Raw genomic sequence first — 15743 nt, 5'->3', positions numbered from 1 at the left:
GTGAATGACAATAAAATTTCCGAATGAATGAAATTAAATGATGAATTGATAGTTTTAGGGCGGTTACATACAATTAAGACTGTAGCGTCAGATGCATATAAAAAGTACTCTGTGGTCTCACACGCCACCTTCGCTATGTCTCTGTGATCTGTACACAACCAATCATTTTTGTTTGACAAATATTTCTAAATAATTTCCTATTTTTAATACTATTAAATATAAATAGTTAGAATATGAATAATTAAGATTTTATTGGTGAATTTCTTGACTTTTTTACACTATAATATTTGTATACTATAAAATATAGAAAGTAATTACGTCAAAATGGCTCTCAGAACTTACGGCGATAAGCCGATTAGTTTTCAAATAGAAGAAGGAGGTGATTTTTACTGTGTGGGATCAGAGGTAAATTTAATTTTTCATATAAACTAATTCTTGAATAGTTTTGACTTATATTTTTACAGTATTCTGTCAATAATGTGCTTCATACTTTCCTTTTAGGTGGGTAATTACCTACGTCTGTTCCGTGGGTCTCTTTACAAAAAGTACCCTGGCATGGCCAGGAGGACACTCACAAATGAGGAAAGGAAAAGGCTAATTGACAATGGACTTGGTCCTCATGTGTTGTCCAGCTCTGTGTCATTGTTAAAAGCGTCGGAAGTTGAAGATATTATAGAAGGAAATGATGACAAGTATGTTTAGTTAATGTTACTTCAAACAAGTTACAAAATATTCCTTTGACTTCCTTAGCATAAGTTCTTTTTGTTATTTGTCCAATGACTGCCAATCATAAGGTTATATGTGTTAATAGAGAACATAGTTTACAAGGCCAATAATATTCAAACATGTTGATTCATATATATGTGACACTGGACCAGTTTAATGTTGTAGTTTGTTTTTCAGTTTTTACATGTATAACTGGGCTTCTCAATATATTAAAAGGAACTGACCCGACATGATCCAAACTGCATAACTAACCACTTTTTTTAATTTAATACATTGCTGTACTTAAGTCTATATTAATAATATTATAGAGAGATATTTAATTTTAAAATGTGATACATCATTACATTGACAATAATTAAAAAAATTAAGTACATTTTCTGGGGTTGTTTGAAACTAGTAAATTTATGGGTTTTTCATTAAAAATTTTGTAACTTGACAGTTGAAAAATAAAAAAATGTAGACATTTTTTTATTTTTCTTGAATATATATATTAATGTTACAGATATAAAGCAGTATCAGTAAGTCAAGAGTTAGCTACACCCAGAGAGAGTAAAAGTAAGAAACCACACAATCCATCATGGCTGCCTGTAATGCCGAACTCCTCTCATTTAGATGCTGTTCCTCAAGCGACACCTATTAGCCGATCTAGGGTGCATAATAAAAAGGTAAGATAAGAAGGTACATTAGTTTTTACTTTATAAGTACTGTTTATATTGGAAAAAGTTAGATATTTTTTGATAATAATTTTCTACAGGCCTGTTGATGCTCTTATCTTACTATTTCCTATGCTAGGTATGAAGGAGATCTGTATAAAACTGGTAATGGGATCAGTGGCGTAGCTACCAAGGGGCTAGACGGGGCAGTGCCTCGGTGACCTCAAGCTCAGGGGGCCCAGGGTTCGACCCTTAATAGAAAATCTCGATCGAACAGAACTTTTGAAAATTTCTCTCATTCACAAAATAAATATGACTGGTTGCAACTCGACTTTAATTATGGCAATTCAGTTGAGAGAAATTCGAAAGTTTTGCCATCGGAATTCCCCTAAATTCATTCTTTGGGTTGGCAGTGTTGTCAATTGTATATAATATAATAAAAAATAGAGATAAATAATTAAGATGCCCTATGGCAATCATAAGCAAACAAAACAGGCATTGCATATAATGTGAGGTCTTTGCTATTTAAGGTCCGTACATTCCCACTTTGTTTCGATGATACGGACATGACAGCGATGTTGGAGAATGCTTCGCAAAAGCAGGTGCTTGTACCAATCCGTCTTGATATGGAGATAGAAGGTCAAAAATTGAGGGACACATTTACTTGGAATAAAAATGGTAAGTAATCTCTTATTTATATGTCCACATTATGGGTGTGTGCCTGACTGAGATAGACTTTGTCATCTAAACCTGACATATTTTAGTTATCAAGTAGTTTCGATTTCAAGTTAGTTTCTGTTATTTGGATGTGGCAGGCATATGGCAATGACATTAAAAGTTACAGAGGCATTATCGTTTAGCCATCTGGAATGGCAACAACACATACCATGGTCATATGTAAATGTAATGTATGTGGTTCAATTCATATTATATCTGCCACTTGTTTTCTATTACAAATTACAATTATGTAGTTAATTTCCTCACAATTAATAATTAAATGAAATGTTGTGTACAGATTATACTTTATTAAAAATTATATTATTCACTATATATACACTATATTATTCTTTATAATATTAGCTCCTTTATGCAATTTATTATATATACATAGATTTTATTATTTACGTTTTTAGAGTCAATAATCACACCGGAACAATTCGCTGAAGTGCTATGCGATGATCTTGAACTCAACACAAGTACGTTCATTCCTGCCATAGCGTCGTCCATCCGTCAGCAAATAGATGCATTCCCGAGCGAACCTCCGGCTATATTGGAGGAACAGACTGACCAGAGAGTGGTCATCAAACTAAACATACATGTTGGGAATACTTCTCTTGTTGATCAGGTATTTATTTTCTTTCAAGTGAAGTATTTGGCTGGATAAAAAAAAAACAACAGTCCTGTCTCAGTTTCACACAGATTACATTATAAATCTTTGAATTTCCCGGCTTGTTCTATACTATAACACGTTTCTATTATACATATAAACCTTCTAGAATCAATCATCTATTGCTGAAAAATCCCTCTAATATCCTTTTAAAAAAGACTATAATAGTAATATATGGATATGTGCACTTTACAAATATAGTGGAGCCCCGGTTATACGACAAACGCAGGGCAGTTGCGGACCATCGAATTTGTCGGATTATATAATCCGACAAATTACAGATCCAGTGATAAGATTCTATGTTATATATGTATGTATGTATGTATATGCACTCTGAAGTATATTGTCAAAAAAATATTCAATAATAAGTAATAGACCATGTTGGATTACAAGGGGGGTCGGATAAGACATTACACTGTAATTAAACTACTCCATGTTTTAGGTGGAATGGGATATGTCAGAAAAAGAGAATAATCCAGAACAGTTTGCTATGAAGTTGTGTGCGGAACTGGGTTTGGGCGGCGAGTTCGTCACAGGCATCGCATACAGCGTCCGCGGACAGCTCGGCTGGCACCAACGGACGTACGCCTTTAGCGAAGCACCATTGCCCGTTGTTGAGGTAATCTAGACCTTTTTACTTTTATTTTAAGTTATCATTTATTAATATAAAAGAATTTAAATTTATTAATGAGGTAGAAGTAGATTTCTAATATATAGAAGCCAACAGTAAACTAAATATTAACTTTGTATGCACTCAGATTGTGTTATCAGACTTCTTTGTGTATATACCGTTAGGCCCGAAAAAGAGACTACATGTGCAAAACGGAGTCCAATTTAAATTTATACTTTTGTATTGTTGTAGCACACAAATGTATTTTACTATTAAAGCTAGTGTACAGGTAAATATATGCTTTAGATAATTAAATTATATTACAGCAAAGTTTATACAATTTTTGCAGACACCATACCGCCAGCCGTCAGAGGCCGAGCAATGGGCGCCTCACCTGGAGACTCTCACCAACGCGGAAATGGAGAAGAAGATTCGAGACCAGGATAGAAACACGAGACGCATGCGTCGTCTTGCAAACACTACGCCCGGTTGGTAAACTGATTGATGTATCGCAAGTTTAATATTAATGTGCATTAACTTAAAAAAAAGTTTTAGGAAAATAACTTTTAATGTAAAAAGTTAAAAGTCAATTTAAAAAAATCCATTTGAGACAATGCATTTTATTATTAAGTTTGCGAAGTATGATTACATTCTATTTAAATTCTTGTACTCCTAGTATATCATCATAATAGAAAATATAATATATACAGAGGTTAAATTTCAGTTAATCACAAATGCTGTAATAGAGTCTATAAATATGAGAATAAAAAAAATAATCTAATTTGTTTGGGAGTGGGAAATGGATATATATCTATATTGTACTACTATAGTACTTGTGTCCTAAAAACATTTCATATTGTTCACATTCATATTATTTAAGTAAATAAAATTATAGTGATATTAAAATGAAACCTTATACCATTTTTATATTAAATGTTTTGTTTGATTTAGTAAAATTGTAGCTAATGTATGCAGTAATGCAAAGAATATGATCAAGCATTTGAATTTCTAATTCGATTTCACATCTAAGGTTGTATACTAGCTTGTCAACTTCGTGCTTGGTGCTTCGACGAGTGACGACAGATTTGCTGAGAGTATTATGCACGTAGGCTAACGCAATATGACTATACTTAATTATGTACTAAAATAAAATAGTTGTGATATGGTCGAAAATTTTTAGAAGTCCTATTCACTAAAATGTTTAAACATGTGTGATGTGACAATGTGAGTGGTGGGCCGGGTCATTGGCCTATTTGATAGGGCTTATTATTTATACTTGTGAACGGGTACTACTAGTAGGTATTGGTTGGCACTAGTCGCTGACTATTTATTTTGTTGCATAGTTCTAATTGTAAGTCTAATATCTTAATTTTACACGTTTGGCCAATACAAAACAAAAGACATCTAAAGTTTTATTCCTTTTGTTCAAAAGGAAGGAAATACTACAGAATTTCTTGGCCGTTTATCTTGTTCTGAATCTGCATTCGGTGGTGCAGTATAATAAAGTAATACTATTGCAAACTGATTAAAATTAAGCTTATTCAATAAATCAGAATAGAAATAATCTATTTCGTTCTATAGATAATCGCTTATATTATAACGTACATTCTGTAGAATGCCGCGAACAGAGTTGGCAAACTAGTATTGTTGTTTAAATAAAATCAGTATTTTAACAAAGTTTTGATGGGACTTGGTTATTTGGAGTTATGGAGTGGGGATATATTACTCACTGAAGTGATGGTGTTATATTGTCTTATTTTTTGGTAAAAGTACTTAAAATGTAGTGTATAAGTATTTAAACTGGTTAATATAGTTGATTAGTGTTGATTTTTTTAAATATAATAAATTAATGATGTTACTTAATTTAATTAGTTTCTTCTCAAAACAATGACTAAAATGATTAGTTATTGTCTTGATATTACATTCATAACTTTTGTAGTTAGAAATTTTAGTCAATACAGTTTTAATAATTTATTGTATTTTTTTTATTAAATTAATTGTCACAAGAGGTGTAATGTACGCTTAATGTTTTTTCTAATAATTTGTTCACGTGTTTTTTTTTATTATTTATATAATTTTAATTAATTGATATTAGACTTCTTTTCATTAATAATAAATATTTGACTTAAACTGATATTGTTGCCTTCAGAAAGTACAATTTTAATACAATAAGTAAATTTTAAGGAAAAATTGCATGAAATAAAGAGTATATTATAATTATTATAGTTAACAATTAATAATAAAAAGACTGTCAATAATAGTGACAACAGAATAATATTTTTTCGTGCATATTTATATATTTACTGTATGTATTTAAAAAAGTAAGTGGACTGTTAAAATTCTATCACATTAAAATGAATTTTCTAAAAGAGTATCGTTTCATTTGATAGTCACATATTGTCGAGACTAACCAATTGTCCATATTTTACTTGCCATGCGTGATTCAATTGACACAATCTGCTTACCATATACAAGTTTAGTCTTTGAAATATAGCATTACTATCTCTTATATTTCATATTATATACTTTATACTACTATATAATATTGAAAAATATATGTTTTATAATAGTATTTTATACAAATAATTATCACGTCTATTGACTTTTAGAATATCTACACTATTTTTCAGATACCAGTAAATTCATTTCCTAACACACTTAATAATTTACATATGTACCTAATTATTTTAGTTTTATTTTTATAAACAAATTCAGAATAGATACATTGTATGTTCTAAGTGAAATACTAGTATATACATATATGAAATGTTAAAATAGTATTGCTGTATACTTCAAAAATAACAATTATGTAAATTGAAGTCTTGTCAACTAGACATAGAGTTGATTTTATATTTTCTGGTAACAGATGTGTCGATGAGTCGCGCTGTGAATCGGCTGATCCGTGCTGACGAAGCCATGTTCCAAACGACGCCAGAAAAGAGGAGGAAAAAGATATAATCACCCAACGCCATGTTTTTACTGGCCGATGAAAGTCCGTAGCAAGTTCTAACTAGTTATAAACATTTTATTGTAATATTAATATGTTCAATAAGTTTGATTTTTATATGTATAATTACCGGAACGGCAAACAAATCGACTAATAGTGAGTTGTAACCGTCGCCTATATACATGAATATCACTTCATGAAGTGGTCTTGTAAGAACCTGATACCTGATACAGAAAGTTATTTTATTTCCAATTTGGTGAATAAAATGTGAATGTCAACATATTTTATATATTAACTGTGCAAACAAGATAATTGCATAAAACGAATATATTCTGTGTAATTGATTATAGATTAAGTTGAGAGCTTGAATATCAAGAACAATTTAAAATAAAAAAATAAAGAATTGAATCATTTGATAAGAATCAAAGCTATATTTTGTAAGCACATTGCTTACAAAATACACCTTCGACTCTATCTGTTTAATATTATTAAAATAGATGTATGAAAAGAAATTAACATTCGAATTATGTGAGAACATTTAATTCATCTCGTATGTAAGATTCCTGTTCGCAGGGCAAGTATTCTAAAAATTTTCCGTAATAAAACATTCCTTTTGAAATTTTATATTAAGTTTCTTTTATAGAATGTAATTATAGCCAGATAACGCCATCTCTTTCCGTCACGACATATTTTCGTATTTTTATATTTATACCATACCGTGCATTTATTATATTTCATAAATAAAATTTGGCATTGGCCTCTCTAGCTTCTTCAGAATATGTGTTCGGTATTGTCAAAGTACGCCTTATATAATTACATCCTTTATCATCTGTACTTACTATTCAATATTTTAAAGTAGGTTGCAAAACAGCGGCTTATTTATATTAAAAAATTAGGTGGATATTTTATTTTTGTGATGCTTTTTATTCAGTGGTAGGTTAAAGAATTAAATTAAGATTTATCTCGAATTCGTAATCTGACTTTATCTAAAATACCAAAAGTTATAAGATACAGTGGACTATTTTAGTTTAGGTATTTTCAATATTTTTATGTCATGTTTTTTTTAGCTCGTATGTCTAGGTTTTTAAGAGGCATCTTATAGCCACAAATAAAGACACTATTATGATATAACATGACGTTTTATTATACATATTTTATTTACTGTATTATATATTGGTTAAACTGGCTGGCACCCGTAATTTCTTTTGCGTCAAATAATCTTCTTTTTGCAATATTTTTGTGGTTCCATTTCTATTAGTCGAGATGTAATGTTATATAACCTTCCTTAACAAATGGACTATCCAATACGAAAATAATTGTTTAATTTAAAACATTAGTTTTTGAGATTAGAATGTTCAACCAAATAAACAATTCACCTGTATAATATTAATATAAAGAGGAGAATGGGTTTGTTAGTAATGTGAACCAATTATTCCATCGCTAACAATGATAGTACATTTATAGTCAGGTTGATCTTCGCGGTTCCCTCTAAAAACCATCGTGATAAGTTCCTGGTCCATTTATTAATATCTATTTTTAATACAAAATAATAAATTCGTATTTTTGTTCAGAGATTGATATTTAAAAATAGGCTCTGGGTAGATGTTGGCCCCATTATCACTGCCGTATACTGGCCATCTGTACTTAATTTATTTAAATTATATATCTGCTTTTTGACATGTTTCCTAATTTGATAATGCTGTTAATAACTCTTTAGTTTGTATAAAGAAAATATAAATTTGAAAATTGTACATTCCTTGTCATCCTTAGAACAATAGAAAATAAAGACTGTAAATTTAGACTTCATCGAGAAATATAATTGTGATATAATATTTTACTTTCCTCTTTTATTGATGCCCTATCTACGAACCTAACAATTAAATATCTATTATTATATATATATTGGGTTTGCTGTACTGCCCAATATTATGGCGACCGAATCAGTAAACGAGATTGCGGCGATGAAACGTGAGAGAAAAGTCATAAGAACAATATTCACAAGATCTGTAAGTTCCTTTGAAACTAAATTCGATAGCCCGGAATTTTCTGTCGACATTAAAATACAGTACAAAAAACTAGATGAACTGCAAGCTCAATTAACTACATTAGATAAAGAAATAAGGAGTTTATTAAGAAGCAGTGATGATGAAGACGTACTAAGTAAAGAAATCGACAGCGCCTTAGAATACAGAGAGAAGTGGCTACGAATAGATACTTTGTACAAAAATATGTTAGCTTCGAGGGAAGGAAACGTAAGTAAGAAAAGTATTTTACTCCCCAAGCTGGAATTTATACACTTTGACGGTAATTTGAAGAACTGGCTGAATTACTGGGGCCAGTTCTCTAAAATTGATAGAGATCCCAATATCGACCCTACTGATAAGTACCAGTATTTATTACAATCCATGACCCCCAATACTGAGGTAAGACGATTAGTGGAGGGATTTATTCCATCGTCCTATAAGGAATGTTTGGAACAGTTGAAGTCCAGATTTGCCAGGGAAGAATTACTGATACAAGTTTACGTCAGAGAATTATTGGCAATGGTAAATCCACGCACCCAACTTGAAATTACTCCATTATACGATAAGTTGAGTGCACAATTACGAGCGTTAGATACTTTGGGAGTTACTAAAGACAAATTTGCTGCCTTTCTGCTTCCCATGATTGAGAGTGCTTTACCACAGGAAATTTTACAGTTATGGGAAAGAGCAAAAGGTACAACAGATGTTACAACTGAATTAACTGGATTGTTAGTCGCCATAATATTGGGCAGTACAGCAAACCCAATATATATATAATAATAGATATTTAATTGTTAGGTTCGTAGATAGGGCATCAATAAAAGAGGAAAGTAAAATATTATATCACAATTATATTTCTCGATGAAGTCTAAATTTACAGTCTTTATTTTCTATTGTTCTAAGGATGACAAGGAATGTACAATTTTCAAATTTATATTTTCTTTATACAAACTAAAGAGTTATTAACATCCTCCACACCAGAAGATAATTAATTAATCAAATATGTATTCTAACTGTAGAACTACAACAGTTTAAAAACAATTCATAAAATTCACAATAATTATAAGTACTAGTATATGTGGCTGAGTATACGTATATGTCAATAATGTGTGTATGTAAATTTAAAATATTTGAACAATAATAAAAAAAAACATATTTAAACATTTACAACAAATACCTACTTGGAATCTTTATGTGTCGACCCGTACGAGTAGTCTGCCCAACCTGTGTGGAAATAGGAACAACATTATTTACCGACCTCGATACCTCTATATTACTATCACCATTCTCCGACCTTGGACGAGACAATACTACCGAAGGATCACTAACTTCTAATTGATATAGTTTTTGGAAAGGTCGTATTTTCAACCCCGTTGAAGTTTTTAGTTGAGCCGTTCTACAAACTTGATCTCGACCTGTGAAAATATTTGTCACCACACCTAATGGCCATTTAATCCTTTTTTCATCAGTCTCGATCAATACAACGTCACCTATTTTCAAGTCATTTGTCTTTTCTTTACCTTTCTGAACCAATGTCGTCAAATATTCAGTTTTAAACCTTTGTCGGAAATCTTCTCTTAATTTTTGTATAAATCTCAATCTTTTATTTAAACTATTTCTGTCTAATTCGTCTAAATCTGTGACACCAGATTGTAGTATGGGTTGTAAAAAGTGTATGGGTTTTAATGGTTCTAACGAATTACTTTTCTCATCTTCGATATAAGTTAAAGGCCGTCCATTTAACGTCGCTTCACAATCACAAAGTATAGTTTGAAGCTCTTCATATGTCACAGATGACTTGCCTAATACTCTTTTCAATAAATCCTTCAAAATTCGAATTAACCGTTCCCAAAATCCATTACAATCGAGATACAGCAGATATATTATCTGAGTGTTTTTATGTAGATAATGTAGTCACTAGTTTGGATAGTGAAGAAGATGTATGGAGATTCGAAAAGGAGGCTAAAGTCATTATGAATCAAGCCAAGTTTGATCTTAGACAATGGGTTATATCTCCTACGTCACAAAAAATACAGACAAGGTTATTTCGGTTTTAGGACTCCATTGGCATACATCAAGCGATACATTTAGTTGTAATATGTCATCATTTTGTGACTTAAATAAAATTGTTGTTACAAAACGAAGTCTATTATCTATAGCTCAAAAAATTTATGATCCTATTGGTTTTACATCAGCTGTTACATTAATACCTCGACTTATCCTTCAGGAGACATGGTGTCGTAATTTGGAATGGGACAGTCCTCTGCCTAGTGATTTAAATGAAAAATTTGAATTATGGTGTACAAGTTTATGCCAACTTAAACATTGTAAGATTCCTAGGCGACTTACAGAAGGTCCATTTTCTGAATGTATATTACAATTACATATGTTTTGTGACGCCAGCAGTAATGCATACGCTGCATGCATATTCTTAAGGTCTGACTATAAAGGCAAAATAACAATACGATTGATTTCAGCGAAATCAAGAATTGCACCTCCTAAAAAACCATCTATTCCACGTTTAGAACTGTTAGCTGCATTAATTGGATCAAGATTATTGGCAGAGTCACGTAGAGATTTGAAATTAGAATGTGAGGAATATTGCTGGACTGATTCAAATGTAGCATTGTGCTGGATTAAAAAGGAACTACAATGGAATACGTTTGTAGGTAACAGAGTTAGAGAAATACGGAAGAATACTGATGTTAATAATTGGTTTCATATTCCAGGAAATTCTAACTGGGCTGACTTACCATCGCGAGGATGTGATGCTGCAATTCTATTGACTTCTAGTTGGCTGGAAGGTCCGCAATGGCTGAAATCGGAAAATAATAAATGGATAAACTTACCTGTTTCCGTAGATAATGAAGAAGTAAACCGCGAGCTGAAAAAATCAACAATTTGTAGTACTAACATATGTTCAGAAGAAATAGTAACAAATAAATGGTTTTCTTACTTTTCTAAGTATAACAAAAATATAAGGATGATGGCATGGATACTTAGATTTTTATACAACACTCGAAATGAAACAAAGTTAAAGGGAGATTTAAGTTATATAGAATATGAGGAAAGCGAAAGAAGAATCTTCAAGCTTATTCAAGTAGAAAGTAAAGAATTTATTAAAAGTAAAATTAAGGGAATAAGTAATTTTTATGACAAGAATAATTTAATAAGAACAAAAACAAAGCTTTTACTTACCGACTTTCCAGAAAGCACGAAGTATCCAGTTATACTACCAGCGAGGAATATTTTAATACATAGACTGGTGGAACAAAGACACGCTCTGTTGCAACACGCTGGATTAAATACCGTGTTAGCTGATTTACGCAGTAAGTACTGGATTATAGGTGCTAGACAATTAGTAAAGGCAATAATTTCACGTTGCTGTATATGTAAACGCTACAGAGCCAAACATGTACAGGTATCGACTGCTCCATTACCTATAGAACGTACACGTTGTTCTGCTCCTTTTGAAATTACCGGTGTAGATTTAGCTGGACCACTGATTTTACGCGATGGACAAAAGTGCTGGATCGTATTGTATACATGTGCAGTCTATAGAGCTGTACATTTAGAAGCAACCAGATCACTCTCGACTGAAGCATTTTTGATGACCTTTCGTCGGTTCATAGCTCGACGAGGAAGAGTCAGCATTATGATGAGTGACAATGGTACAAATTTTGTCGGAACAAAAAATTTACTATCAGAAATAGACTGGACAAAAGTTGAACAAGATTCTGTTATACAGGGTATAAAATGGAAACTCAATGCACCTACTGCTGCGTGGTGGGGTGGATTTTGGGAACGGTTAATTCGAATTTTGAAGGATTTATTGAAAAGAGTATTAGGCAAGTCATCTGTGACATATGAAGAGCTTCAAACTATACTTTGTGATTGTGAAGCGACGTTAAATGGACGGCCTTTAACTTATATCGAAGATGAGAAAAGTAATTCGTTAGAACCATTAAAACCCATACACTTTTTACAACCCATACTACAATCTGGTGTCACAGATTTAGACGAATTAGACAGAAATAGTTTAAATAAAAGATTGAGATTTATACAAAAATTAAGAGAAGATTTCCGACAAAGGTTTAAAACTGAATATTTGACGACATTGGTTCAGAAAGGTAAAGAAAAGACAAATGACTTGAAAATAGGTGACGTTGTATTGATCGAGACTGATGACAAAAGGATTAAATGGCCATTAGGTGTGGTGACAAATATTTTCACAGGTCGAGATCAAGTTTGTAGAACGGCTCAACTAAAAACTTCAACGGGGTTGAAAATACGACCTTTCCAAAAACTATATCAATTAGAAGTTAGTGATCCTTCGGTAGTATTGTCTCGTCCAAGGTCGGAGAATGGTGATAGTAATATAGAGGTATCGAGGTCGGTAAATAATGTTGTTCCTATTTCCACACAGGTTGGGCAGACTACTCGTACGGGTCGACACATAAAGATTCCAAGTAGGTATTTGTTGTAAATGTTTAAATATGTTTTTTTTTATTATTGTTCAAATATTTTAAATTTACATACACACATTATTGACATATACGTATACTCAGCCACATATACTAGTACTTATAATTATTGTGAATTTTATGAATTGTTTTTAAACTGTTGTAGTTCTACAGTTAGAATACATATTTGATTAATTAATTATCTTCTGGTGTGGAGGATGTTAATAACTCTTTAGTTTGTATAAAGAAAATATAAATTTGAAAATTGTACATTCCTTGTCATCCTTAGAACAATAGAAAATAAAGACTGTAAATTTAGACTTCATCGAGAAATATAATTGTGATATAATATTTTACTTTCCTCTTTTATTGATGCCCTATCTACGAACCTAACAATTAAATATCTATTATTATATATATATTGGGTTTGCTGTACTTAATATTATGAAGAGAGAAGTAGAGACACAACAAAGAGTTAGTATGGCTAAGTCTATTGAAGAGAAAGGAGGAAGAGTGAAAGAACACCTTATGATGGAGCCTACAGCCAGCTGTCTCTTGACGAAGTCAAAACCAGTTTCTATATCAAAACCTTCATGTATATGGTGTGAGAAAGGAAACCACGAAACATTAGAGTGTTACAAACTACAACGGATGTCTATTGATGATCGACGTGAGTATCTTAAAAAACAAAAGATGTGTACAATTTGTCTTAAAAAAGGACATCACGCTAAGGTATGCAAAACATTTATTAAATGTATTGTGTGTGGGCGACGTCATGCTGTTGTTTTATGCAATGGAAAGAAAGAGGAGCCCAATGATAGTACAGTAATGAGTACCGCAGCTAATTTGTCGGCGGTACCGAGACACGGTCAAGGGACGACATTGCTACAGACAGTGACAGTGATTGTTAGCAACGGGAAACAACATGAAATGGTACGTGTTCTGTTTGACAATGGTGCACAACGTTCTTACATCAGAGAAGATATTGTTAAACGTCTCAACATCCCTAGTATTGGTAACGAAGTTTTAAATCAAACTCTATTTGGTGATGTACAAATATCTTCAAAAAATTTCAATGTCTATGATATAAATATTAGTAGTGTAGATAAATCCTTTAATTTTAAATTATCTGCATTAGGACAATCTTGTATATGTCGTAACATTCCTAAATATAATAAATATGATATTCAAGACTTACTTACTAGACACAACATAATACTAACAGACACCAATCAAACTTCTGATGATATAGGATTACTTATTGGTGCTGATTTTTCAGGTCTGATTCTTACAGGTCATCTGGTGAGATTATATGATTCGTTAGTGGCAATACACACTAAACTTGGGTGGACTTTACAAGGTAAAGCTCATATGTCGTCTACAATAAACATGATGTCAACTCAAGTAGCTATGTTTTGTTCCTCAGATGCAGTTAGTAACTTTTGGTGTCTTGAGACATTAGGTATTCGTGACCCAATAGAAACGAAGACAAAACAAGAGGCAAGATTAGAGGTACTGGCAAACTTTGAGGAGAATGTGTCGGTTAACGACGAGGGTCGTTATGAAGTATTTTTGCCGTGGAAGGTAGGTCATAATGAATTATTAAATAACTACGATTTAGCTTATCGACGTCTACAGTCAGTAACGAAAAAATTACAATCGTCTGACATCTATGAGAGCTATGATAAAGTGTTTGATGAATGGCTTAACCTGGGCATTATAGAGAAAGTTACGAACCCAGATGAACACAAAGGTTCATCACATTATTTACCTCATAGACCAGTCATTAAAGAAGAAAGTCTCACGACTAAAATTCGACCGGTATTTGACGCGTCGGCTAAAGACAAATATGGTAAGTCGCTGAATATATGTCTTGATACTGGCATCAATATGCTGGATAAAATACCTAAGCTACTGAATGGATTTAGGAAAGGAGGAATAGGAATTACAGCAGATATAGCTAAGGCTTTTTTACAAATATCGATTACACCTTTAGATAGAGATATGTTAAGATTTTTATGGTGGGATAAGGATAATAAATTAATCACTTTTAGACATCGTAGAGTAGTTTTTGGTTTAACATGTAGCCCATTTTTATTATCGGCTACAATACAACATCATCTCAATAACATCAGTAATTACAATCGAGATACAGCAGATATATTATCTGAGTGTTTTTATGTAGATAATGTAGTCACTAGTTTGGATAGTGAAGAAGATGTATGGAGATTCGAAAAGGAGGCTAAAGTCATTATGAATCAAGCCAAGTTTGATCTTAGACAATGGGTTATATCTCCTACGTCACAAAAAAATACAGACAAGGTTATTTCGGTTTTAGGACTCCATTGGCATACATCAAGCGATACATTTAGTTGTAATATGTCATCATTTTGTGACTTAAATAAAATTGTTGTTACAAAACGAAGTCTATTATCTATAGCTCAAAAAATTTATGATCCTATTGGTTTTACATCAGCTGTTACATTAATACCTCGACTTATCCTTCAGGAGACATGGTGTCGTAATTTGGAATGGGACAGTCCTCTGCCTAGTGATTTAAATGAAAAATTTGAATTATGGTGTACAAGTTTATGCCAACTTAAACATTGTAAGATTCCTAGGCGACTTACAGAAGGTCCATTTTCTGAATGTATATTACATTTACATATGTTTTGTGACGCCAGCAGTAATGCATACGCTGCATGCATATTCTTAAGGTCTGACTATAAAGGCAAAATAACAATACGATTGATTTCAGCGAAATCAAGAATTGCACCTCCTAAAAAACCATCTATTCCACGTTTAGAACTGTTAGCTGCATTAATTGGATCAAGATTATTGGCAGAGTCACGTAGAGATTTGAAATTAGAATGTGAGGAATATTGCTGGACTGATTCAAATGTAGCATTGTGCTGGATTAAAAAGGAACTACA

The 15743-nt window shown here is 32.1% G+C and overlaps 1 protein-coding gene across 2 annotated transcripts; it reads left to right on the top strand.

Moving 5' to 3' along the window:
• The first annotated feature begins 122 nt into the window (after positions 1–122).
• LOC131844371 (SWI/SNF-related matrix-associated actin-dependent regulator of chromatin subfamily B member 1-A) lies at positions 123–6541 on the top strand. Of its 2 annotated transcripts, XM_059193243.1 has the most exons (8): positions 123–405; positions 502–692; positions 1229–1391; positions 1910–2057; positions 2513–2724; positions 3209–3385; positions 3726–3864; positions 6243–6541. In XM_059193243.1, the coding sequence occupies exons 1-8, from the start codon at positions 325–327 to the stop codon at positions 6332–6334; spliced, it is 1203 nt and encodes a 400-aa protein (XP_059049226.1). In that variant the 5' UTR covers positions 123–324; the 3' UTR covers positions 6335–6541. The 2 variants fall into 2 exon arrangements, with proteins under 2 accessions (XP_059049226.1, XP_059049235.1); XM_059193252.1 differs by lacking the exon at positions 6243–6541 and having other exon boundaries at positions 3726–3872.
• The last annotated feature ends 9202 nt before the right edge of the window (positions 6542–15743 follow it).

This window comes from Achroia grisella, unplaced genomic scaffold (genome assembly GCF_030625045.1).
Source record: "Achroia grisella isolate CSIRO2021 unplaced genomic scaffold, CSIRO_AGI_Agris_v1 utg109, whole genome shotgun sequence".
In the NCBI taxonomy this organism is placed as follows: Eukaryota; Metazoa; Arthropoda; class Insecta; order Lepidoptera; family Pyralidae; genus Achroia; species Achroia grisella.
Note: the sequence above shows the minus strand (reverse complement) of the source record. Positions and strands in the feature narration are given on the sequence as shown.

What these genes read in the sequence shown, in the direction of transcription:
- LOC131844371 (XM_059193243.1), top strand. Translation starts at nt 325, where the DNA reads ATGGCTCTCAGAACTTACGGCGATAAGCCGATTAGTTTTCAAATAGAA. An exon ending in ATAGAAGGAAATGATGACAA is followed by an intron (nt 693 to 1,228) that starts GTATGTTTAGTT and finishes TTAATGTTACAG; the next exon opens with ATATAAAGCAGTATCAGTAA. An exon ending in TCTTGCAAACACTACGCCCG is followed by an intron (nt 3,865 to 6,242) that starts GTTGGTAAACTG and finishes TTCTGGTAACAG; the next exon opens with ATGTGTCGATGAGTCGCGCT.